The sequence below is a fragment of the Culex pipiens genome, chromosome 1 (assembly GCF_016801865.2).
Source record: "Culex pipiens pallens isolate TS chromosome 1, TS_CPP_V2, whole genome shotgun sequence".
NCBI classification, from domain to species: Eukaryota; Metazoa; Arthropoda; class Insecta; order Diptera; family Culicidae; genus Culex; species Culex pipiens.
In genome coordinates this window covers 128,279,966-128,307,307 of record NC_068937.1, presented here as the reverse complement: position 1 = coordinate 128,307,307, position 27,342 = coordinate 128,279,966, and the positions used below count along the sequence as shown (strand labels likewise).

At 39.8% G+C, this 27,342-nt stretch overlaps 2 protein-coding genes across 4 annotated transcripts in view; one reads left to right on the top strand and one right to left on the bottom strand.

The window, feature by feature from the left end:
• The first annotated feature begins 8,855 nt into the window (after positions 1–8,855).
• LOC120430437 (adenylosuccinate lyase) lies at positions 8,856–10,691 on the top strand. Its single transcript, XM_039595548.2, has 3 exons — positions 8,856–9,021; positions 9,091–9,258; positions 9,313–10,691. The coding sequence occupies exons 2-3, from the start codon at positions 9,112–9,114 to the stop codon at positions 10,615–10,617; spliced, it is 1,452 nt and encodes a 483-aa protein (XP_039451482.1). The 5' UTR covers positions 8,856–9,021; positions 9,091–9,111; the 3' UTR covers positions 10,618–10,691.
• A 635-nt stretch (positions 10,692–11,326) lies between these two features.
• The window catches only part of LOC120430431 (mucin-5AC), an 89,823-nt gene continuing 73,807 nt past the window's right edge, over positions 11,327–27,342 (bottom strand). For 2 of the 3 annotated variants that reach the window (XM_039595534.2, XM_039595537.2), the window contains exons 2-6: positions 17,256–19,612; positions 13,440–14,690; positions 13,349–13,381; positions 12,576–13,294; positions 11,327–12,515 (exon numbers count right to left, since the gene is read on the bottom strand). In XM_039595534.2, the coding sequence (XP_039451468.1) occupies positions 12,305–12,515; positions 12,576–13,294; positions 13,349–13,381; positions 13,440–14,690; positions 17,256–19,612 (4,571 nt within the window). In that variant the 3' untranslated portion in view covers positions 11,327–12,304. The remainder of the gene's footprint in view (positions 12,516–12,575; positions 13,295–13,348; positions 13,382–13,439; positions 14,691–17,255; positions 19,613–27,342) is intronic. The other variant, XM_039595536.2, reaches the window with a different exon arrangement.

The following is a 27,342-nucleotide window of genomic DNA, read 5'->3' as shown; positions in this document are numbered from 1 at the left end:
CAAAAAAAAAACTCTCAAAAATATTCCTGAAAAGTTAGATTAACAAAATCACCCGTGAACCACCCTAATTTTTTACCAAACCAAAAGTTGCCCCTTTTCATTTACCACAAAGACACCAAAGCTCCAAAACTTCACCATTTTTTCGGAAAATCCATTTTCCACTTAATTTTGCGATCTGGACCACGGTGTACTGAAGTGGACTTGTACAGTTTTCTATCTTACCCGCTTTCTTAGTTCTACCTACGCTACGTAATAGTAAATTATACCTTTGAGAAATACTTTCGTGTGAGTGTGTCAAACCACACGACAGCAAACTTCTTGGAAGCCGGTCACTCGCGTTCCACTACTCGTGGCGTTAAGTAGTAGGTATTTTTCCAATTAAATAATAAACGTTCGAGGCTCAGACTAGGTAGTATTGGCAAGGAGTAAAAGAAGGCAAACGAAAAAAAAGTCTGAACTACTTACCTTACCCCTGTACACAGATCGATAACTCGCCGACACGTAATAGAATCGTGTTTTCTTACTTTTGGTGAGAATCGTTAAGGAGGTTCCAATCTTCAAATCTTGAAGTACCACGCGTCTCCACTTCAATCTGTTTACAGCAGGTTTCCCCTTTAAAAAAAACTAAACATACACGGAACCAATGCTCTGCTCTTTTCAAAACACAATCAAATGCTAATTTCATGCCGAATCATCATCCGAGTTTGTCTGGACATATTCGTCATCAGCGAATCAGCAGAGTTGTTGTGCCAGGGGTCGTAAACGTTTGATCTTTTGCCTATTTGTTTACATACGCCGCAGATATTTAAATGGACGCTGAAAATAACGGACTGGAGACGAAATCGAGCCCCCACTTTACAAAAACAGCTTCTCTTTTTTTTTGCGACGAGAAATGCGAGTTGCTTCGGCTTGGCTAGTGAACCGGTTCAGTGTGCGACTGAGTTAGAGCTGAAGAAGTAAAAGAGCCATCGGCACCAGCTACCAGGAAGTTTTCGATTTGCAAGTCTCGATCTTTCGAAAATCTATTTTTCGCCCCGTTTCGTCTCATGGCATAACTTGCGCGGATTATCAACTAATTAGTGATTGGAAAATGTATGCCTTTTTTATGGGAAAGCGAAAATTATACTTTCAAATTCAATCTTCTATGGTTCCTTCTCTTTATTAGTTTAAATGTTTTGACTGTAAAGTGGTTCTCTACGATTTCGCAAATCGACTTTTGGATGAAACTTTGTCCATTGTTTGTAGCGTTGTTTTTTCCTTACAAGTCTCCATAAAATTGTGGAGGCTGGTCATACAAGATGGGAATGTCAATATTCGAAAATGTGTATCTTAAGAAGGGATTTTGTGATCGATTTGGTGTCTTCGACAAAGTTGTAAGTTATGATTAGGACTTCTTGGAAATTTTTTTTTTCGCTAAGAGCTGAATATCCAAAATACTTATTTTTAAATTTTCGAAATTTGTTTATATGAAATGGAATTTATTTATATTTTTTGATTCGGTTAAAACTTTGTGAAGTCCTTCCCAATGACCAAAGAATCCATTTTGTGTCATTGGTTCACACATAAAAGGCTCCATACAATTTTGGCAGCTGTCCATGGAAAATGGTACGTAAATGTTCGAAAATATGTAACTTTTGAAGGAATTTTCTGATCGATTTTGTGTCTTCGCCAAAGTTGTAGGTATTGATGAAGACTATATAGAAGAATAGGCACAAGGGATTTTTTTTTTCACAAAGATTACATTCCCATTATACGTATTTTTTTTTATTTTTTGAATTGTTTTGATTTGTTTTAGTGGACAAAAAGCCGCAACTTTTGAGCCATAGAGAAGCATTTTACCGTCGAGTTATGATTTTTTTCAAAATGTGTTCTTTTGGGAAAAATAAAAATTTTAGCAAAAAAAAATATTGGCTTCAGTTTTTAATGCAAAATTAAATTTGCAATCGAAAAGTACTTTACAGATTTGTTGATAAAGTGCATGGTTTTCAAGATATCGATGCCTCTGTGCTCTCTTGTACTAAGCTTGCTGGTTTTCCTATCTAGTTAGCATAAGAGAGCCCGTTAATCGATTTTTTAAACTAGTCCACGGTAGTCCATTCCAGAAATATTTTTTTTTTCAATAAAAAGATTGGACCTCTGGTTGCTGACATACGGCGGGTAAAAGGAAAAAAATGATAATTGAAGTTTCCTAAGTGCATCCATACAGCCTTTAATTTATAGTACTAATGTTTCAGAAACTAATGGTCCTATTTTCAATGTTAGAAAACGATTTTTTTTTTCATAAAACTTTATGATATCTTCAAAACAATTGGTTTTGATTTTTTTTATCCAGTACTAACATTTTATGATTGTCGTTTTTATTATTTTAATATTATATTTCTTTAGCGTCACTTATTTCAATTGCCGCGACGGTTGAAATTTTGCCGAAGACACCAAACCGATCAGAAAATCCATTCTCACGATACAGATTTTTTTTTGTATGGGAGCGTTCTTTTATTACGTAACGCAAAAAATCGGATTTTTAGACCCCCTCCCCCCTCGTAACAAAATTTTTATACAAATTATAAAAATTTTGTATGGAGCGTAACACAGCCTCCGACCCCCCCCCCCCTCTCCCCCAACTGCATTACGTGATAAAAGAACGCACCCTAAAGGAGTTATTAGACTAAGACAAACAAACAAACTTTTTGACAGCTTGGCAGTTTGCCTGCATTTGTTTGCAGAAACGTCAGCCTGCATACATTTGGCTTTGTTTGCGAGTTTGCCGCAAACAAATTTGGGAGTTTGGCAAACTTTTAACCGAAAAAAAAAAAATGCGAGTTTGTTTGTATGTTTGCCATAGTCTAATAGCTTACAGATGTTACCAAATGTCTTCTTTGGTCATAGAAAAAGTACAAGCAAATTAAAAGTACAAGTTGCTCACCATATATAGGGGAAGGTGGGGCAAGTGTAACAAGTTAAAACCCATTAAAAACTTAAATAAATCAGTCGGGTTTTTTGATACTCATCTTATTTCAGGTCTACTAAGACTTTGATTGAATAGGTTTCTAAAAAAATCCTGTTTTTTACTATTAAAAATTGATTGTAAAATTATTGATTTTTCTTGCGTTCTGCTGAACTAGTGGGGCAAGAGGAACAATGCATGGAACAACATGTTAATTTGCTAACAAATGAACTATTATCACTTAGACACATCAGATTAGAATGTATTCGAAACGTTACTTTCATTTTTAGATAAAATAATTATATTTTACTAATATTTTGATCGTTTTTACGAAAAAATAAATTACTTTCAAAATGTCATTATATTTTGTATGGACAATTTATTTAAACAATGGAGCACCGGATTCGAGTGGTAGAAATGACAGTTCTCCCATAAGGAATACATTGTAGAAAACAGCAAAAACTGCTCGAATGGAAATGCTCCAATGCAATTCGTAATTTTACCATACTTTAAATCCATATGGTACACTTGCCCCATCTAGACAAGATTTTTTGAAAGCTCTCAACAAAAATAACCAAATGATAAATCATACTTTATAATAGGTGCAAATCTTTGGTAGGGACACTACTGATTTAGGAAAAATGGGATTTTGATAACATGAACTTAAAAACGAACCCTAAGCCTTTTTTTGGGCTTTCCAAATGTTATAAGAAAACAAAGGATTTGAAAAAAAAACCATTCAATCTTGTGTCTCATGGCGTTTACGTCGTTTTTGCGGTAATGTGGTAGTAGAATTAACTAATTGCATTGCTAGTAACAATTCCTCATATTGGAAATATTGGAAATTGAAAGAATAACGATCGTACGAGCGATTGTTTATTCTCTTGCTCCATATGGTCGTCTTGCCCCACTTTCCCCTGTTCATTATTGCATGAATGTGGTTCGTAAATTTACGAATTCAGTAATCGATAATGATTTTTTGAACTTTTTTTTTTCGTGTAGAAACTAATATTTTTGCAAGGTTTTAGCTATATCAGGCAATCAAAGTTTAGGTTAACTATGTCAAGAACAAAAAAAATAAATAGGTAATTTTGTAAAGCAAATTTGAAAAACATGTCTTTTTTAGGTAATTTTTTGTGGGCTTGAGTTTGATTTTTTGCGAAATTGTTACCCAAGGTTGCATTTATCAGATTTTATTAAATTGACACATTTTAAAAACTTTACACAATATAACTCACAATTTTAAAAATTTGATATTGATATTTTAGTAAAACATGTCCCATGTCTGGTCTAAATGTGTACAAAACCCGTTCAGCCGCAGAGCATCGCAAAGGATACTAACTGGTTTAAAGAAAAAGTTCGTTGCCCCTTTGTCGTTGAGCTGTTGTGTCCACCGCCGATCGTCTGTTGCGGCTGGTCAGAACATAAAAGGGGGAAGGTCCGAAGGTTGCCCAGATTATGCGCGATAACGCGATCTTCGCGGATTCTCCCTCCTTCTGATACATGAAATGTGCGTAGAATGAGAAAAGCGAGATCATTTCCGCGTTGTGAAGTCATCAGTTTAATAATTTATTTTTGTTGATAGAATAATCGAAACATATAAATGTCTAAGGTTAGTTTCTTTGGTCTATTGTACGAACATTCGTTGGGTTGTGTCAAGCGTGTCACCGAAAACGAAAAATTTTCACCTCCAACGGCTCTAATTGATAAGAATGCACTGAAGCAAGTCCAAACAGTAGACCGTCCATTAATAGATTTTTGATCGAGTTTAAACTTGGTAGTAGATCAAAAGTCGAAAGCTGACCTCTAAAAAGTGTTTTTCAGTTTATATTTTTGTTAAATAATTAAAATTTTCTGTCTCACAATGGTTTGCTAATTGGATGCAGTAGACAAAGAATTTGATGCATTTTTTTAACATCGCTTTCAAAACCACTTAAGGTGCCGATTTGTTTTCTTTCTTATTTGTATTAGACTGTCTCTTTCCACAAAACCGGTGAAACAAAATAAAACAAAACAAAAAAAAAATGAACGACGACCGACTCGCGGAAACAAAATCCAAAAGACTGCTATAAAACAAGAACAAAAATATGAGCAGCAAAAAAATATCAAATAGGGAAAGGAGACCGCTCACCTGAAAAGTTCTGAATCAGCAGAAATAAACAACGGCCAGACAAAATTGTGTGTCCAAAATAGCCGACCGACCGGGCACATATGAGCGTTTTGCGTTCTGTTCAATCGCACCGATAATTGTGATTCCGTCAGGGTCAAGTGCAAGTTTGGAACGGAAAAGAATCAGAATCGAATGCATATGTGAGCGTGTGATTTGAGTCTGGCCAGCGAAGTTCATAATTTCACATCAGCGTGCAGCGCACGCCGGTAATCAAACCCGACACTTTGACAACTCTACATCGAGCGAATTTGCGCGAATGTTGGGTCGACCCGCAAAAACTAAGTGTTGCTTGTTCACAGCTTCATGAGGTAATTACAGATCAATTTGGTTCTTTATCCGGTTTAAAACTCAACAATAATTGGGAGCCACGTTTGTTTTGGTTTCAAGCTTTTTGTCTGTCTGGCTGGTCGTTTTTGTGAATGAAACGTACCTATGTGCAAGCACAGTGAGCAAAACAGTGTCAAGGAGTATAGAAGGTGGAGTCGATAATTGACGGCTACTGGTGGGTAGTTTGTGGCCGGGATGATAAGGCGCATTTTCTTCATTCTTCTATGCGTGTCAAAGAAGTCAAGTGTGACTGTGGTCAGGTCGGGTTCACTCAGTGTTGTTATGTTAGATGTCACAAGTAGGAATGGTAATTTAAGTGTTTTGTTTTTAGATGAACACAACGTACCTTTTAGAATAAAACAACATTTTTTCTGATTGACGATTGACAATTTGTTGCAGTTTGAGAAATTCTTTGCGAAATTGGTCGATTTATTAATAATATTGTAATATGTTTTAGGGGAATTTATAGGCATTTTTGTTTTTTTTTATGTTTTTTTAAATTGATAATATTGCCATAACTTGTATCATAATTTAAAAACTAATTTTCCGATGGAAAATCAAATGAAAATTGGCTCTACACATTTTACACAAATATTGGTTTATGTCTATGTCCAGGGTGATCACCCAAATTCCATAATAGGCATTTCTTATCTAAAGAATGATTTCAACCAAAAAACTTTTTATAAAAAGTCAATATCAACCATCAAAAAAATCTAAATGAATAAAAAAACTGTTGACAATTTCCATAACAACAGAAATATAACAACAAATTCAAAAAAAAACCTTTAAAGGTGGATTTTGATTCAGATTACAAACATAAATATTTATAATTTCAATGTTTATTTTTTTGGCAAAAGTATAGTTTTTGATACTTCGTTTCAAATGAAATGCCAAAAAATTAAAGAAAAATTAGTTTAAAATTTTACTCTTAATTTTAAAACATGATTGCTGTTATTATTCTTTCAAAGAATTTAGAAAATATCTAAGAATTCGTAAAAAATGTTTTTACTAAGTTTCCTTTTAAATTTTGTGATTGAATTTTGAATTAATGTAGATCAGGGGTGCCCTGATCAATTTTCTTATGATTGGGTTCTTTTAAAGTAAATTCATAAAAGAACTAGTGTTGCAAATATGAATCATATATCTTGATTTTGAAAATGAAAAACAAAGATAACATTCAAAAATGTGTTTATTTGATTTATTTTATTTTTTGTTTAAAATTGTATAGATATTGTTTTTGACGATTTTTATAAAAAAAAAAACATTCAAATTTCAATGATCTTTGCATTTTTTTATGTTTTTGATACATTTTTTAATATTTTTAAAATATTTTCAGTATGAATAATTTGATTTTTAAGCTTTTTTTAAAACTTCATCACTAGAAGTTGTTCTGGAAAAATACATTAGTTTTGCTTACTTATTTATTTAAAAAAGAAAATAGAAAAAAAAACTTCAATTTGAAGTAAACACAGTTAAAACTGAAAGAAGTAACATTTAGTCTCTTTTTGTAGACAACAATCCAAGTTTTTTCATAAATTTCACAATTTTAAGAATGGATAATTTTGTTTTCCTGCACAATTTTCAGTTAAAAAATATCAATATAAAAATTATAAGAATTAAAGTCAAAAATGAAGAATGTTCTTTAAATATGTTAAAATTTGATGGCAAGCTTATTTTTTTAATTCAGACACTAATTTTATTTATTTAATACTTCATGAACAGCCTTAAGGGCCGGTCATAGAACTATTTTGAAAAGCAGTCGCGGGCCGGATGAAATGGCTTGGGCTTGTGGTTGTCAGTATTTAACTGCTCTAATTTTTTTTTTTCAAAGAAAAAAAAACAGTTTGATAATATTCTAAATTTTACCAATAATTTTATGTAAAATGTTAGATAGAACAAATTCCTTAAACATGTTTGCAAAAACTTAAACCATATGTTTTTGGATTTTTTTTTTTGCAAATTTAATATTTTTTCATGTTTTCAAAACGTAAAAACAGTATTTAATTTTTTTCGTTCAGAACGAACAACAAACGACTTTTTTCGATATAAGTTTTTCGGATAACATGCGTCATCTAACGTAATTTACCCATACTCACAAAAAAAGGTCAAGGGAATCATATGGGAAAAAATATTTGAAATGACTTAATGAATTTAGTTCAACAATTAAAAATATTTACCACAAAAAAAACATTGCCAAACTCAAGTTGGAATCTTTTTTCAAATATTCAATCAATGTGATAAAATGAAACAGAATCATACGTTTACGCTAGCTCCATAATCGTTTGTTGTTGTGTTAAGTTAGAGTAAGAACAAGAGGTAATGTTTGATAAACAAAAATAAATAGAAAAAAATACTTTCGATTCATAACAAATATATTAGAAAAATCTGAGTCAAATACATCCACCGTTTATAAGGATTTTCAATGTCTTAAAAAAAACCTTAAATTTAAAGTAAGCTACTGAAGAAGAATTGAGTGAATTTAATTTAAAAATGGTACAACATTATTCAAGAATTAAAATAAATCAGCATTTAAGCAAGTATGCTTGAGATTCCCGACTTTTCCCGACTTTCTGCCAAAAAATCACAAATTCCCGACTTTCCCGATTTCCCGAATCGAGTGGCCACCTTGTCTATGTCAAAATTGGAAGAAAAAATTAGAGGGCAAATTTTTTTAAAAAAACATCAAAATTTTAAAGAAAATAGAGGTATAACCTTGGGTATAACTGTAAACAATCTAAAATGCATTTTTCTGCATTGATAATCATATTTAAAAAAATTTGGGATGGTTTAAAAATATTTTGAATTTTTATGAAATTCCGATGTGAAGCACTGCAAAAACTTTTTTTGCCGCAAATAAAAATTGTTTCGCCAATTATTACATATTTTGGAAACTAATGACTATAAACAACTGGTCAGGTGTACAACGCATTTTAAAACACTTTTTACATTCAAATGGTCAAATAAACCTTTTTGTTTGCTGTTTTGGTGTATTCAAAAACACCCAAACAGCTAAAAATAAAAATAAAAATGATTAATTGGACCTTATTAAAACATAAAAATTTCACCTTTATTGTTTAATATTATATTTAAATATGATTAAGTGAAATTATTGGCGATTCGTCAAATGTTTGATCCCACCGCGCAGCATTAGAGTAAAACTTGCATGCAAGCTTGCTTCCAAGCACGTGGAATAAAGTCGCCGGCTTTTGAAACAGCAGGCGCGTAAAACGAGTTGCACGTGGTCGTGGGCGCATCCCTAGCTGACGTAGCACTTTTTTTAATTGTCGTGAATAAGTTAAGGTTGTATGTTGCTTTTAAATTTTTGACTGCTTTTTTAAGCAACTAGTTGAAATTCAACAAACAATGTATCGTAATTTATGACTAATCTCTCGAGACTGTCAGTCACCCGACACGAACCGGCTCATATATTTTTGCAGCAATCAGATTCTTTGTCGTGTGCGTAGACCGTCACTATCTTCCCGTTGTTGTTGCACCAATTTCTCTGTTGTTTTTGTGTTCTCCGTTAGTTACTGCAACTAACTTTTACTTCGTCACACTAGTGCTGCCTTATCAATCGAAAGTGAGTAACCGAGAGCTGAGCTGATCAGTTCAAGGAAACATCCCGAGTTGATCGCCATTTCTTGCGCAGTACCCCCCCAACGAATCGAAGATGTCCCAACCGAACGCTGAATACTGCGGCTACCGGTCCCCGCTGAGCACCCGCTATGCGAGCCCGGAGATGCAGTTCCTGTTCAGCGAGCAGCACAAGTTCTCGACCTGGCGCAAGCTCTGGATCATCCTGGCCAAGGCTCAGAAGGTGGGTTACCCGTGGTGAACACCAACTTTGATTAAAGATTTACGTCTTTCGCAGGAGCTCGGCCTGGACGTTACGGATGCGCAGCTCGCCGAAATGGAGGCGCACGTCTCGGACGTGGACTTTAAGGCGGCGGCCGCCGAAGAGAAGCTGACCCGGCACGACGTGATGGCCCACGTGCACGTGTTTGCCAAGCAGTGTCCGACGGCGGCGCCGATCATCCATCTGGGCGCGACTTCGTGCTACGTCGGCGACAACACCGACCTGCTGATCCTGAAGGGTGGCCTCGAGTTGCTGCTGCCGAAGCTGGTCGGCGTGATCAAGCGACTGTCGGAGTTCTCCGTTGAGTATCGGGAGTTGCCGACGCTTGGGTTTACCCATCTGCAGCCGGCCCAGCTGACCACGGTAGGGAAGCGGTGCACGCTGTGGGTTCAAGATCTGCTGATGGACGAACGGGCGTTGCGTGGCTGCCGGGACAATTTGCGGTTCCGCGGCGTTAAGGGAACCACCGGAACGCAAGCCTCTTTCCTGCAGCTGTTTGCCGGCGATGGTGAAAAGGTGAAAGCCTTGGACCAGAAGGTCACTGAGTTGGCTTGTTTCGGGAAGTGTTACGCCGTCACCGGTCAGACGTACTCGCGAAAGGTCGATCTTGAAATCGTGTCCGCGTTGGCCAGTCTCGGCGCGACCATCCACAAACTATGCTCGGATCTGCGTCTGCTGGCGTCCCGCAAAGAACTGGAGGAACCGTTCGAGAGTACCCAAATCGGCAGCTCGGCAATGGCGTACAAGCGCAACCCGATGCGATCGGAGCGGTGCTGTGCGATTGCGCGCCACCTCATCACCCTGCACGCCAACGCGGCCAACACGCTGGCCGTCCAGTGGATGGAACGAACCCTGGACGATTCCGCCAACCGGCGGTTGACCCTTTCGGAAGCATTCCTATCGGCGGACGCCTGTCTCATGACGCTGCTCAACATTTCGCAAGGGTTGGTGGTGTACCCGAAGGTCATCGAGCGCAACATTGCCCAGGAGTTGCCGTTCATGGCGACCGAGAACGTGATTATGGCCATGGTGCAAGCCGGTGGTGATCGGCAGGTGTGCCACGAGAAGATTCGCGTGCTGTCGCATGAGGCGGGTGCCCAGGTCAAGCAGCACGGTCGGGATAACGATCTGATTGAGCGTATCCGCGGGGACGCGTACTTTGCGCCGATTTTGGGTGATTTGGACAAGATTTTAGACCCGAAGACGTTTACTGGGCGAGCTGCGGATCAGGTGGTGGAGTTTGTACGAGATGAGGTGGAACCGGTGCTGGTCAAGTATGCCGGAAATATAGAAACTGGATCCGTTGGGTTGGCTATTTAGGATGGGTTTGCTTTCAAATGAATCGTGTTTTATGAAATAAAGAGCCTTTTAATTTTGCTTATGAAGCATGTAAAGAGTTGTTTTATTGCTATGAGCGTCCAAAGTACTTGCCGTACATACCTGTCGTGAGTTGATTTTTGCATTCATTTCAAAAAGAGGTTTTTTGAACTGGTTGCTGGCAATTGAAGCAACCTTATTCTCTCAACAAGTTGTTTTCTTAAGTCTAGAAATATAAACTTCATGTATGCTGGCAATCGAAGCAACCTTATTCTCTCAACAAGTTGTTTTCTTAAGTCTACAAATGTAAACTTCGTATGTCTCATACCTTATGTCAATGTCCATCGGGGTAAGCGAAGTACACTTAATGTTTACATTTGTTTATATTACCGAATAAAAAAGTCCGGAAATGTCACTCGATTAAGCCACACGCAATAAAATTCAGCTTTACAAAATACAAACAACAATAGAGGATATAGGTATCATGCAGCCTACTAGTAATTTCTTTGTTACTTATTGTTACAGATCTTTGAAAAAATAAGGAAATCGTTACTCTCCAGTCAACTGCTGCAAATAGAAGAGGAATAGTAGGCCACTGTGCGATTTCAATGCCTTGAAAAGAATCCGGCAATCAACGTACGAAAATCAACCCAACAATGCAGCCGTGGTGCATGAAATGCCAACTAGCGACATCTGGAAGTTCACCCGTTCGCCCGACACCAGTGTTTAACGCAATAGATATCGTCGCCTTTGCAACCATACGACGAGTATATTCTGATGTACGATAACAGAAACAGCATCCGCTCTATACTCTGAAAATGCGGCAATCCGAAAGATTAAAAAATCACCATTTTACCAAGATAGAAGTTCATATATCCGCTTTTCTGATTCATAAAATGGGACTAACCGTGCATACGACCCAAGCATGAAAACACATGAGGGCAGCCAATTTTAAGCACCAGACGTTTTCAATAGCAAACATGGCTCCTCAGTGATTTAAAACACATCTTGCCAAACAAGGAGATGGCTGTGAAAACGGAAGTGAAAGTGATAGGACAGAAGTCCGGAAGAAAGCAGAATTAGAATTGTAGGCCGTACAGAAGGATGGCTACGCGGTGTAATTGATATAAACTTCAATAATTTTTTTATTTGAACGTTTAGGTTCCTTGATGTCGACGTCCGTGTTCGGGAAATGCTACACGTATGATAGTATTTTAATTTTACTTTTAGCTTTTGGAATGTTCGGTAATTTTAGAAAAATAAACAAAACTGCATTTTATTGTTTTTGTCCGATAAAAATATTTATTCTAAAAACTTGTTTTCTGCACAGTTCATGTTTGTATATATCTTACCGTAAGCAACATACATCGAAATTATTTACGATCTCTGTTTCAAAAAGTACATTTCGATAGACAACATTCAGATTAAACTGTTTTTTCATTATAGCCTACCAATCAGGGATTATGTTGTTATTTAATTTGTATGTTTAGCTAATGTGATCAGAATTTAAGGTTTTAGAGAAGAAAATAAATCATGTAATTGAATTTGGGAGCAATATTTACAACATTTGACTCGATGACTCCCCCGGAAAAAATGTAAAAAGAAATAACTTAAAGTTAAACACAGACGCGTTTTTATCATAACGAAAAAGACAAGAAAAACGTAAACAAAAATAAAACAAACAACCTCTTTACCGATTACACCCGGGTGACGTTGGCCGCTGATGCTGCTGGGACTGCTGGGGAAACAGGTTGTAGTTGGACTGGGAGGACGTCGACGGCGTCGGACTCACGATCGGCCGCTCGATCGTCATCGTCTGCTGCGGAATCTGGCTGTCACTTTGCACGCCCAAGCTCGAGTAGATTTCCTTCATCAGGAACAGCATCGTGTCCTCGGATTCCCTGGAGAAAAATTTGAGGATGTTGAAATTTGTGATGTTTGGAGGTTCAAGTCGGTCTTACCAGTAGCAGACGTGGCTCGTGAGGGCAAAGATGTACTCGTTGAAAAATTCCAGGGGGGCTTCCTGGAGGACGTAGTCAACGCGACGTGACCCGTTGAGTTTGCCGAGGGGGAGGTCCGTCTCGCCAGTGTCCAGATCGGCCACGGAAGAAACGGTAGAGGAGCCGGTTTCGAACTTGAGTTGATCCTCGATCACCTTGTCCACCTCGTGCTCGATCGCCTTGGGATCGGGTCGGTTGAGCTGCGTGATGGAGAAGACCGCGTCCATCGTGTTGCGGAACGTGTCCAGCACCTTCTGCTTGAGGTCGGTGCCGACGCGCAGCATCGTCTCCTTGAGCTCCAGATGCATCCGCTTGCGGCCCTTGTGATGCGGGATGAGGACCGGCCGGAGCTGGCTGAGTTCCGGGTTGACGAGGGCTTCGATTCGGTACGCGACCGGGTCGTACGGGTGGAAGATGTTGAAGAATCCGTCGCAGGTCGGCAGCTTGAAGTCCAGTCCGAGCGTGTCGATTCCTCGCACGGTGACGAACATCCCGATCGGGGAGCCGAGGGCGAAGAACTTTTTCGGTTGGAATAGGAGCTGAGGGTACGAGATGTAGGGTTGGCCGGTTCCGGCTGGGCCGACCTCGTAGTTAATCTGCTGGGAGCATTTGCGCGACAGAGGGCGATGTTTCGGGTGGATGCTGTTCAGGGCGGGAACTTTGTCGCCGTCCGGATTCTCCTGAAAAGAGGACCAACATTAAAATTCTGATGGAGAGACCTTAGAAAAAGTAACCTTTTTTTGCTTCTTTTTCTTTAACTTCTTGGTCTGAAACTTCAAAAACTCAAAAATCAACCAACAAAAAGCTTTTAAGTAGGCAACTCACCGAATTTTCCGTCTCCACCGGTTGAACCTTCTGGTGGCACAGCAGGTCAAACAGGATCAACGAGCCGAGCGAGTGGCCGGCCAGCGAAACGCCTCCACCAAAGTCCGGATTGCGCTGCAGGAACAGCGTGTACAGCCGGTTCAGCGACTTGCCAACGGCGTCGATTATGTTCTGACAAAAAACAGGACTGGTGTAGAACAGCACGTCCAGCACGGTGTCGTTGGTAAAATTGCGCAGCTTCGGAATCGAGTCCAGCGTGATGGCCTTCAGCTTCTTGTCGATGCCGGACTCTTCCGAGTGCAGGTCGTTGTGCCAAGATATCGGAAGGATCTCCACCCGGCCAATGTCACCCCGATCGAACGAGGACCGGTAGTGACTCTGCACCAGCTGAGCGGAAATACTACGAAACTCGTCGACCACTTCCTCAACCGGGCGGAACCGCAGATCGCAAGCTTCACCAATTCCATGAACCATAAACAGCAGATGATCGACTCGCTCCGGTTCACCGTCTTCAATGTTAAACTCATCAACCCCACGCTTAACCACCCGAGGTCGATTCGTCGTTGACGGCACTGGCGAGCTTCCACCCCACGAGTCCGGGTTCTGCGTCTGCAAAAAGTGCACAATAACCGAAGCTCCGTGAAACACAACCGTTTCCCCGTTCGGCAAAACCACCCGCCTGTGCCACTCCCCAGAAGTGGCCGCCTCCTTGTACTCGCGCTCGAGCAGTTCCGCGACCTCCTCCTCATACGGCACGAACCGCGAGTCCACATTCTTGTAGAACCACGAACACCGCCGAACATCCTGCGTCGCTCCCTTCCAGTAAACCGGCGTCATCTTCCGCTCCCGAACCGACACGTCGTGCCGACCTCCGTCCACGTGCACCATCACCTCCTCGCTCTCCTCCCCCTCCACACTCGCCAGCGGCAACGCGTCCTCCAACGCCAACGAATCCGTCATCGAAAACGGCGTCCACAGCGACTTGCCCTCAATCTCCCGCCGGAAGAACCAGTGCCGGTAGATTGGTCTGTACGCCACGTTGGTGGTGCTACTGGCGGCCGCCGTCGAGGGCGGTGTCTCGTGGATCGATGCCATCGAAGTGTCCACGGCGTTTGCCGTTCCGCCGAGGGGGCCACCTCCGGCGCTGCTGCCACCGGTTGCGCCCGCTACCGTCGCGGTCATCGCTGCCATGCTGCTGCTGTTGGCGTCGATTAGGACGTCCTTGGAGTAGGTGTCGTCCTCGAAGGCGGACTAAAAAAAAGGAAAAAAAAAAGTTTAGCCAATGTTTGTTCACATCTTCTACTCTAGACGGTCAACCAGGAATAATTTTCTCAAAGGCACAAATTTGGAACACTTTTTCATTAATTTAAGCATCGAACATCAGCTGACTTGACAGAACACATTGTTGTTGTGTGAAGTTTTGTGGGCAACAATTTTCAAGAGTTTCTAGATTCCTTGCTGGCAAATAAAAATGAAACAAATGACATCGCAATGAAAACAGACGCTCGATAGCGCAGCTGCTGAACAAAAAATAACAAAGTAGCCATTGAAAGCTCAATCAATAGAGTTATTCTACAGTATTTCGTGAAATGCATAAATTTTTATCAGTTATTTGTTTTTTGGTTGGAATTTCAAAGACAACTTTCAAACAGGATTTTTTTTTGTATTTTCCACTATTGTAAACGATTGTGCAAACTCATTCTGGAGTTACAATTTTTTTATTAGAAGGAATCATAGATTTTAGCCTCCAATACTGAGAAGCGACTATAAAATCACTCGAAAATGAATTTTTTGATTTAATTTTTCATGTTCAAAAGTTATGACAAAACAAACTATTCAGCTGACTAAAGAAAAAGGTGATTTTCAATATAACCTCAAATCGTCGAGTCTGTTCACCTCGAAAGTGCCGTGTAGAGGGTTGCCATTTTCTTCAAAGACCTTGTCTGTATTTTCTTGATTTTTTTTTAAATAATTATAAATGGTTTCACTATTAGAAAAAACCAAAAAACCAGCGTTAAAATCTGAAGTAAATTCGGAGGAAAAGAGCTGAAACGAGTTAAAAAAATACCTCATTTTTTATTTACCTTTTACTGCCGTACTACGCATAGTTGTCTCATGTCATTTTTAGACGATGAACTTTACTTTAAGGGGTTTACATACATGTAGAAAATAAAAAAAAATTATATTTCAGAAAATTCACTGAATTCACTAAAAAGATGATTTTCAATCACTCCTGAAAGTTTCATGAAGATATTTAGTAACTGAACTGAGTAAGAGACGGTTTAAGTTCAAAATTTTGCCATGCGCAAAGCGGGCTGTCAAACTTTGTTGGCGTTTTTCTCTAAACCCCGAGTTGATTTACGGATGCCACGATATCTCGAGATGGGATGGACCAAATTGGCTGAAATTTGAAGTGAAGACTCCCAAGACATATCCCGTGTGCATGACGAAGCCCGATTTTGAAATTTTGCTTTTTTTAAAATACAAAAATCAAAATCTGATGATATTTAATATGAAAAACATATTTTTTTTATCTTTTTTAAAAATTAAGTTTTTGAAAATCGGCCTTCGTCATGCACACAGGACCGGTTCAACGAGTCTTCACCAAAATTTTGAGCCGATTTGGTCAAAGCAGTGTTGAGATATCGTGGCACCCGTTTTTTTGAAACTTCTAACTTTAAATAGCTATATCTCGGCAATGGTACGTCCAAATGTCTGCATATTTATTTTGTTAATAGATGAAAATGTATATGTTAATGCCCTGCAAAAGATTAAAAAAAAAAGGTTTAAATGTGTGCTCATACCAACTTCTGACATTTTTGACGATTTACATGTATGTAACCCCTTAAATAAATTTGTATAAGTATAAATACTCAAAACTTGTCACAAAATACCATATATTTTAATACCAAATCTTCATAAATTGCAAAATGGCTATCAAATGAAGCGAAATTTCGTATGCTTTTCACTTTTGTAAGAATATTTTTTGTAAAATACTCGAATTTTCCCAAAATACCGTATCTTTTCGAAAATTCGAAAAAAAAAATTAATTTGCAACATGAATATCAAACGAAGCTTTATTTTGTAAACATTTTCACTTTATTTTGAGTTATTGTTTGAAAAATACTTAACTACTCACAAAATATTTTTTTTCTCATAAACTAAAATTTTCATGATTTGCAATATGGGTATCGAACGGAGCAAAATTATATTATGCAATTTCGCTTCTATTTTTTTTGTTTGTAAAATGCTAAAATTTTCATAATTCGCAAAATTATAAATCCAAAGAATTCAATATTTTGTGAAAATTTGTGTATTTTACAAAAAAATATTGAAAAAAGTGAAAATGCATAAAAAATCGTTTCATTTGATACCCATCTTGCGAATTATGAAAATTTTAGTATTTTCGAAAAAGTAGGTATTTTGTGAAAAATTCTGTATTTTACAAAATATAAGAAAGTGGAAATGCTACAAAATTTCGCTTAGTTTGATATTCATATCGCAAATTATGAAAATTTAAGTATTTTCGAAAAAATACTGTAGTCTGTAATTTTATTTTGAGTATTCATACATTGAAACATTCTATATCACAAAAATAATCTTGGTGAAAGCTTAAAAAATTTAACATGATTTGGTTGGATTAAGTTCATTTAGAAATATATTAGAAATTAGTTAGCGTCCGTTATTCCTTTTACTGGAACCGGGAAATAATTACTTTTTTCTGTTCATAACTATGTATCCGAGCAAAATAATAATAATAATAATCAATTTGAAAATTTCACAAACATCTAAAACATTCCAAAACATTCCACTCACCCTCTTAAACTCAAACAGGTTATCACTGCTGAAGATCGGCTCCGGCGCGTTCCCAATCCGCTCCTGCTCTACGGGATCGTCGTACCGGTCGTCCAGCTGGCTATCGTTGACCGCGTTGCGTCGCGCAGTCTCGCCAGCGGGATTCGTCTCCGCTTCCGGCACTTCCTCCGCGTCCTCCGGCTCGATTATCGGCACCTGCAGGCCGTCACTTTCGTCCGTTCCCGCTTCCTCCTCTTGCTGCTGCTGCTGTTGGCCAAAGAAATTGATCGCTTGTGTAGATGGTGGCTGCGCCGGCCGCTCCGGCTGTCCGAAGAAGCTAAACAGCTGAGCGGATTGCGACTGTGCTTGACCCGTGGCTGCTGCTGCTGCTGCTGGCGCCTGTTCCGGACTGTTGAAGAAGTCTAGTGGATTGGATGCGGGGGCTGGCGCCGGTGGCGCGAGTTGGAGGTTGAAGAAGTTTGCGTTCAGGTCGTTGACCTGCGGCGGAAGTGGAGGTTGTTGACTAGTTGCTGGGGTGTCGAATAAGTTCGCGGGATTCGCGTTGATATCCTGGTGGTTGGTGGTCTTCAAAGGGACCGGAGCGATTAGGTTCGGGTTGGCGTTGAAGTCGTTTGTAACAGGTGATTGAGTTGGGGTCGGTGCTGGTGCGGGAACGTTGATTGGGTTGAAGAACGCCGCCGGAGGCGGAACTTGAACAACTGGTTCAACGGGCGCCGGGTTGAAAAGGGCTACTGGAGCGGCAGGTTCTGGGTTGAAGAACGCTGCTGCCGGTTGGAAGAAGTTCGTCGGTTGAGCTGGAGCAAGACTTGGTGGAACGGCGTACGTAGGTTTACGGGTCTTCTGGAGGTTGTACGGATTGCTGCCAGGAACGGTTCCAGTTGTTGGAGGTGGTGGAAGCGTCGCTACCGGTGGTGGTGGCACCTGGTTGAAACTTGTCTTCGGGTTGAAGAAGTTTACCTCCGCCGGAGCAGGTTCCGGGTTGAACACGCTCAACGGACGACTCTCGGTGAAGAGGGCTGGCTCGCTGAGGTTCGAGTTGGGTCGTGGCGGAGGCGAAAGGACGTTCTCCGTAGACTTGGATCGACTGTCGAGGACGGTTTTGGTTTCCGGGGGATCTGGCGAGGGTTCGAAGGGCGCCGCGGCAAACAGTTGAGAGCTGCTCAGTGAAGAGTGTGGTCGTGAGTTGGATAGGCTTGTGTCGGGAGTAGGTGGCGGGTATTGTTGGACTGGATGTTCTGGCGCGGGTGGCTGGAAGAAGTTTCGAGGAGGTTCCTGGTTGGGCAGGAAGGTCGGAGCGGCCACCGGAGGTGGTGGAGCTAGCGGGTTCTTGTACAGGCCAACACCTCTACTGAGTCGACTGGAGCTGTACGGGTTCTTGGAGGGTTGGTTCTGGGGTAGGTTCGGAACCGACGCTACTTGACCAGGACTGAAAAAGGTCGGCGGAGGTGGAAGAGTTTCCGGTTCTCCCGAAGGAGGTCTCGGCTGGGTCAGTGGAGGAACTTCAGGTGGTCCGTACGAAGGTTGAACTACGGGTGGCAATGGCTGCCCGTACGTTGGTGTAACTTGCTGTCCACCAAAGTAGTCGATCGGACTCGGTGCAGCTACTTCCGGCTGGGGACCACCACTAAACCCGACTGGCTTTGGAATCTTCTCCAGCAAATTAGGAATCTTCTCGAAGAACGAAAGTCCACCCTTCGGCGGTTGAACCTCCGGTTGACTTTCGAGCACTTCCGGGATCGGGCCCTGTTCCGGAGCCTTCACCGTGGGCACCGGTCCTGTCGAGCTCAGTCCCGGTATGTGGGCGTAGATCTTCTTCTTGGCACCGCCCAATCGGTAGGTGTTCGACCCACCAACAGGAACCGCCGCAGGCGGAGGAACTGCCGGTCCGACCGTAACCGGATTAAAGAAAGTAGGCGCTATTGGAGGCACTTCCGGGTACCCACCCAAATCCTGCGGCTGATGGGAGTAGTCGTACGCAACGACTGGTTCCGGAGGCTGTGGGACGTAATGCTGAGGTTGCTGCTGCGGCTGCACCACCTGTGGTCCCGGCGACGTTCCCTTAATTACCCTCGAAAAGGTCGAAAACACAGTCGAGGCAACGTTCGGCAGCTGGGCCGCAAACTGGGCAGTTATGGACGAGGTCTGCTGCACGAAGCCGCCACCGTTGGCAGGTTCCGACGGTGGTGACGCCGGATCGAGGTCTAGATCCTGCAGTGGGTTGTACTCGATGGTGGTCGATGCGGACGGTGCCCGGTTCGAATGTTGGTCGACCGTGGAGTGAAGGTCGATCTCGCTGAAGCTGTCCGGATCTTGGAGTTCCGGCGGAACCGAGCTGAATACGTGCGGTTTTTTAATGTCTGGAATAGAGAGAAAGAGCAATAGGAAGAAGGTGAGCGGTGAATGACTGATGAGTGGCTAGATATATCTGGTATTCTACGAGGGAAGTGTCCTTTGATGGTCACTTAAGGTGCCATTGCATGGTGGACGTGACTCTGGGTAGAAATCAGGGAGGCTCGTTGGAATGCAAATGATGTTGAGAAAAATAAAATCTATTCGTTTGATTGCCTACTTCCAACCAACTGTGATAGTTTGAATATATCACTATAAAAAATAGGTTCCATTTTAACCTAATTTGGAATTCTATATTCAAATTCAATTGCATGCCAGGGTTGCCAGCTCCTTAAACTTTATAGCTCATGACAAGGGCTTGTTTCACAGCCAAACATGTTACATCACTATCCAGGTTTTTAAGCGAAGATGGCGTTCGAATGGTGAACGCCCGAAATGTCAAAATCGCGCAGTAGCACCAACATTAGAAAAAAATGTGGCTGTCATGCCATGGCACACTTGCTCCGTAATGTTGGCACCACTGCGTGATTTTGACATTTTGGGCGTTCACCATTCGAACGCCATCTTCGCTTAAAAACCTCGATAGAGTAATCTACGTGAGAATGTATTGCGTGTACGTACACGAAAATAAAGTGAGGTTAAATTTTGTCAGGCAGCAAAACCAAATGGTGCACTAGTGTGCGTACGCGAAACGTCATAAAGCTCTATGTCCAAAAGTACAGTGGTGCCGCGCAGTTGTAGCTGCTCTTAATAAAGGTACAGCCATGCCAGATATACAGATAAATCTGTATTTTACAGATTTTTCGATCCCAAAAATCTGTAAATATAGTAGGGTGGTCCAAATCCGGGCTTTCTTGGGGCTACCCCCTGAAATTAAAGGTTGTCCCATCACTAGGCTTAATTCCAAATTTGAGCTCATTCTGACCACGGGAACCACTCCCTCTAATCGCTTGAAGTTTGTATGGGACAAAATGTAAAAATGTATGGAGAAAAGCAACTGTTTCAGTTTTTTACCTGTGGAGGGCGCAATAGTCGTCCATTTTTTATCAATTCCCAGATGTAGGATCTTCATTAAATTTTGAATAACTTTCCCGAAGACTAAAATTTTTTACTGATTTTAGCCTGACGTACTTTACGGATGAAGCCTAAAATAATCTGGCATTGTTGATACAGAAGAACGAATACAAGCAAAAATAGGGGGATGGCGTTACATGGTGCTGCCATCTATTTTTTAAACTTCTCGCCCAGTAACAAAATCTATTGACAGTATTGCCAGACTATCAAACTTTATGATTTGCCAGGACAATCTATAGGGGGAAGGCGTCGCTATTTTTAGACCACGTTTTCCACTTTTTCTCATCGAAACCGACTACTTTATCGATTTCATTTTGCTGGGCGAAATAGGACGCCGTAAAAATATTAGACGATGACTCAGCACTTTTCCACTCTTGCACTTAAAAAAACCAGGTGGCAGCACGATGTAACGCCACGTCCCTATTGATCAACAGTTCAAAAAGTTGACTTCAGAAGCCCAATCACATTTTTAAAATATCAACATTTTGGCCATGAATAGTTTTGTTTATTTTGACCGGCTCCGTAGCTCAATGGTTGCGGCTTCTGCCTCGAAAGCAGAAGGTTCGGGGATCAAAAGCCCGGTCGGTTTCCTTGAAATTTGGAATCAGGAATTGAACTTTGAATATGAACAAAAAACCTTTAAGAATCAGGTGGGATTCGAACTCACACCTTTGGATTGATGGTCTGGGACGCTAACCAGTCGGCCATCATGGAGTTAATGCTCTAGAACTGAATTGATCCGTAGTGGCGAAATAATGTCACGAGGTACAACATATCAAAACCATTATATAACTACTAACACCGTCTCAAAAACAGCCCAGGGCCATCTCATATACTCATGAACTGGACGAGGGAGTCGTGGATTGCCTGGCCCGAGTCATCTGCATTACCGATCTATGTCTGTACAATTTCAGAAGAAATCGTTAGCCAGAGAAAGGTATTCGCTTCAAAGGTTCTTGAGATATATGGTGGTTACTAACCGAACCATCTCAGTTGAAATTACTGTGGTCATGGCCAAGTCCTGCCAAGACGGGGGTTCATGTACATACATGAATAGTTTTGTTTTTGTTTTTTTTTGTTTTTTTTAATTCATTGATTTGTTAGGATCTTGGCCAATTATTCTTGAGTGTCAAATCTAATCCGTGATTTTTCAGCTTTAAATATTTTTTTCATTCACAACTCGACATTTTTTAGGTTGATGTCAGTAAACGCTTCAGTTTCGTCAAGGTATGATAGATTTGGGCTCTCTGAACATGCTCCAATCGGCAGAATTAAATTTCATTGAATTTCCTGGCACTAAATAAAATTTTAAATGTTGGGTCTAAATGGTATGGAATCATCTTAAGCTGCCATGCGCACCCACGTTTATCTATGGGGGTTACAAAAATAGGTGGTTTGCATAATCGAATCACGATTTTTTTTCCTTTTTTTAATTTTTATTTTATTGGGCATACCCAGTCACGGCGTTCTAGCAGGATTCTAGCAGATTTCTCACAGAGCTGGATATTCTAACACGGAATTGTAGCAAAAATGTTCCACCGTGCTAGCAGGATTCTGGCAGAACCAGCTCTGCTAGGATATTTCGCGTGACCGGGCGAGTATGACCCCTAAACTAATCCAAAGTGATATAGAATTTTCAAATCCAAGATGGTGGTCTAAATGGCGGTGATAAAATATTGAGAAAATGCATCTGGTAATTTAAAAAGCAATCAACCATTCAAATTTGTCTAGAATGAGGTCACAGAACACGAATTTAATGTAAAAAGCAAGAAAATGAAAAAATGCAATTTGTTTTGTTCGTGATTCGACTATCCGAAGTCTCATACAAACCTTCGGATAATCGAGTCTGGACTGTGTTTAGGGAAAATATACCCATTTTAAGCCTAATAAGCGGTCGTGTTTGAATGATGCTGGATAATCTGGAGTGTTCCTTGAAATACACTAAAACCAAGTACACCAACGAGTAGAGCAACTTTTTGTGAACATTTCTGTTTATTTTCACTTTTATTAAAAGTTATGCTATTTCTTTTACAAGCATTTACAAAAAATATTTCCCAAATGCATTCTAATCAGTCGAGTGCATAGGGCCACGCCCATTTTCCTATTCTAGTTTAGTTCTTTTTTCTTCCAGCGCTCTTTTGGGTCTGCTTAGTGCTGCCAAAATTGATGAAATTTTAAGCGAACACTCACGAAAAGTAGCATTTATAGCGAAAGTTTCCTGGCAGCACTTGCTCACTCCAACAGGCGCTGCTGGTGGTGTTGGTGGCCACCCTTTGTTCTTTATTTGCCTTCGCTTCTCGCTCGGTTTTCTTCAGCCTTCGATTGGAATGGGTCGTCAAAATTCAAACGTCAGAAGACTTAGCGCGTTTGTTTTTTTTTTTTATGGCGCTTATTAATTATTTACATTTTTCGGGATTATTTTTCAAGTGAGTGACTAACTAATGTGCAAAAGAACATGTTGCCGGTAGTTGGAAGCAATTTTATATCTTAAGCGCTTTGAAATCGTTAGCGCAAGTGAAAAAATATTGATGGCGACTTTCGTTAAGCAGTTAACCTCTGATCTTGCGTGTGGATGTGTGTGCCACCAAAATGATGAGAAATGGTCTCGCAAAATAGAAATTATGATCAAAAGTGCATTAAATTTGATCTTTTTGGCAAGTAAGTGGCATACATTTGCGTGCTTACTCGAGGCGGTGCTGTTGCTGGCAAGTTTATAGCCTGAATTGTATTTTTGGAGCTTTAATCGAGCATCAAACTCTCCATATGACGAAGATAGGTGTTTGATTAGAAAGGGTATATTTCCCCTATATTTCGTGATTTAGTTTTCATAAATTTTGAAAAGATTTTAAAAAAATCTTGTTTATTTCGCTTTTTTATTATTATTTTTTTTTGTTAAATAAGGACAAAATTAAGAAAAGCATTTAATAAGACTTTGAAATACTTTAAAAAAAAGTGAGTTATTACATCAAACTTGCAAACAATACAAGTATCAAACATTTCAAGCATGTGTTTTCCGTTTGAAAGTTTACATGAAGTTGAAAGCAAAAAAAAAAAAAGAATTCAAACATGTTTATAAAAGGGCATTTAACCATTCACATCCATAACGTACAACGAATGATTTCCAGCGAAACGGCTCAGTTTATCGCCACCTTAAATACCCCGGATTGAATTTCTGAGTGATTCCTAGCACGATTAATATTTATGACCCTTTTTTTAAAGCGAGAGTGTTATAAAAATTTATTATTGAATTGTCAACTACCAAGATGATTTAAACAGGTGTGAACAAGGTGATTTCGTGACATTTCCTAACTAGATAATCAAAATTTTCAATTTTTAAATGCATCGTCTCTGGTGACGAATTTATTTTTATCTAGATTAACTTATTTGCAATGCACATGCACTTTTCACCTCTACTCTACATTCTTGCTCGATCACGTGTCAGTCCAAACCGCGCTCCAAGATCGTCACGTGCCTTAAGCTTGTCGAAACTATCTTCCTCTGTGACGACGACTGTCACATTGTGCCAGCACAGGTGTGTGTCGATTTGCGGTTTTTTTGTGAGGTGCTGCTCTAAAGCATTACAAAACTGCTACAAAAAAACACAAACATTGAAGTTTGTCACGTAACCATCAACCTGCCCAACTATCCGACTGCTTAAACTAATTCGTGCCACTTGGACAAGGTCAGCCCTCTCTGTGGGACTTCGGGTTTCATTAGGTACTTAACTTTTGATGAAAATGGTACCCGATGGAGACGCACGGTGTTTGAACTTGACACGATTTCTTCTACTCATGCTTCCCAGAACGAACTTCGATTATGAAATTTGAGATGCCTCGAGAGAGACAGAATCAAAAACAATTAAGGAATCATGTTGGCACGAACCCCTTTCTCGAAACTGATCGCACCAGCCCACGTCGTATCATTTATCACACCATCACCTTTCAGCCGGGAAAAAAAATCTGCTGGGCAAAAAAAAAAAGAAGATAAAAACATAATTGTAGGCCTGGAGAGTCGTCGTCGCTGATGTTGTTTAAAAACAAAAAAAAAAGAACGAAACAAAAACAGGAAAAAACAGGACCCGCATTCTCTTAAACAACTGATTTTTCTTGTCCCTTCTGAAGAGCAGAAAAAAATAAAATAAAACGAGAATGAACAGATAATAAGCGGCCAAGAAAGGCGATCCGCGATCCGAAATTTATTTGTGCACGTGTTCAAAACATCAGCTACCGAATTAAGCAGAGCCCACAAATCGCGAAAAAAAGGGGCAAAAAAGATCCGGACAAAAGGGGAAAAAACAACGATAAAGAATAAACCTGAGTGGTAAAATATATGTTTTCACGAAATTTGTTGGCTGCCGTTGCGTCGCCGCTGATGGCACCCTTTTGGGATGCTTCTGTGTGGGGAGCGAGCGAGGCAGGGTTGCCAGAATTACGTTAAACCTTTCCAAAAAATAAAAAATCTTAATATATTTTTAAGCTAAAGGAGCTATTAGACTATGGCAAACAAACTTGCACTTTTTTGTGTTTGACACTTTGTGTTTGAATGTATGCAGGCTGACATTTCTGCAAACAAATGCAGACAAACTGCCAAACTGTCAAAAAGTTTGTTCGTTTGTTTGTCGTAGTCTAATACTTCCTTAAGGGGTTACATACATTTAGAAAATCACAAAATTTCATATTTCACAAATTCACTAAATTCACTAAAAAGATGATTTTCAATCACTCCTAAAAGTTTCATGGGGATATTTCGTGACTGAACTGCGTAAGAGACGATTTAAGTTCACAATATTGTCATGATGCGCAAAGCGAACTGTCAAAATTTGTGAACGTTTTTCTCTAAAGACTGAGTTGATTTACGGGTGCCACGATATCTCGAGATGAGATGGACCAAATTGGCTGAAATTTGGGGTGAAGACTCCCAAAACTGACGATTTATTATATGAAAAACATGAAAATATTTTTATCTATTTTAAAAATTAAGTTTTTGAAAATCGGCCTTCGTCATGCACACAGGACCCGTTCAACGAGTCTTCACCAAAATTTTGAGCCAATTTGGTCAATGCAGTGTTGAGATATCGTTGCACCCGTTTTTTGAAACTGCTAACTTAAAAAAAGCTATATCTCGGCAATGGTACGTCCAAATGTCTTCATATTTATTTTGTTAATAGATGATTAATGCCCTGCAAAAAGATTAAATGTGTGCTCATACCATCCTCCGACATTTTTGACGATTTAAATGTATGTAACCCCTTAATACCTAAAGCAACCATCAGAGATGAAAAACCTAAAACTGAGAAAACTGAGAGACTGAATGAAAAAAAAACACGAAACGGCCAAAGAGCATTTTACACTCAGTTTCTTTCTCAAAAAAGTTCACCCATTAAAAAAATCAAAAAGTGTCGACATCGGGATTCGATCCCGAAATCTTTGGCTCTCCGTTTCACTGCCTACAGCATCGGTCACCATCGCCCGATGTGAAGAAAAGGTCATAAGTCGGTGTATGAAATTCATTAAGGGTGAACTGTTTTGATGAACGCATGAACACACGAGAGAATTATTCTGTCTCGATTACCATTGCACAGTGGTCCAGATCGCAAAATTAAGTGGAAAATGGATTTTCCGAAAAATGGTGACGTTTTGGAGCTTTGGTGTCTTCAGAAGAGTTGTTGCAAATGGAAAGGGGCAACTTTTGGTTTCCATGTAAAATTATCATTTGAACCCAAAATATAACCAAAAATCTATTTGTTGACATTTTGGCTCAATTCTGAGGGCAGATTCAGATTCAGCGGGCAAAATTACATGGAAAAACATATATTTGGACAATTTTCGAATTTCGTTAGAGTGGTCCCATATGGTTTTCCCTTGAAAATTAGACTTTTTCAAATGAAGATATCTCAAGTTTAAAGAAAAACACCCCTGAGATTTTTTCAGCGTTTGTAGTGCTAGATCTCCTCTTTCAAATGCAACCTTGTGCTTAAAATTTGGCTTGCGCCATTTTGAGATATTTAAGTTTTAAATTTGCATCTTTTTTACCTTAAAATGGCTGTAGCTTTTGACCCTTAAGTCCAAATTGACATGTCAAAAAATGAAAATGTTCGTTTTGTAGAGTTCTAAAAGTGCCCCCAATATCACTTTTCTCTAAAATTTAACCCTGAATTGCCACGTTCAAAAAACTGATTTTTGAAGGTTTGCTCAGATGCTTTCTATAAATTTGGTCATAGAAGGCGTAGATTACGAAATAAAATTTTGGATTTTCAAAATCACCCTAATCGTGAACCACCCTAATTTTAAACCAAACCAAAAGTTGCCCCTTTCCATTTGCAACAACTCTTCTCAAGACACCAAAGCTCCAAAACGTCACCATTTTTCGGAAAATCCATTTTCCACTTAATTTTGCGATCTGGACCACTGTGCATTGTACTCTCAGAACAAAATGAGACCGTTTTGCTCTCGATCATCTGATTTGCGGCTCAGTGTCAAAATTGTTTTAAAAATCCGGTTTAGCTATGAATTTACATTACAAGTTAAACAAAGTAAATGTTTAGAAATTGCTGCACTTTTATTTAATGTTAGCAAAACTTTTTCAATAGTATTTTTAAAAGTTACTTTTAGCTCCTCACAGCTCCCAAAATCTTACCTTTCTTTTTCTCAATTCGATTCAAAAA

What these genes read in the sequence shown, in the direction of transcription:
- LOC120430437 (XM_039595548.2), top strand. Translation starts at nt 9,112, where the DNA reads ATGTCCCAACCGAACGCTGAATACTGCGGCTACCGGTCCCCGCTGAGC. An exon ending in TCCTGGCCAAGGCTCAGAAG is followed by an intron (nt 9,259 to 9,312) that starts GTGGGTTACCCG and finishes CGTCTTTCGCAG; the next exon opens with GAGCTCGGCCTGGACGTTAC.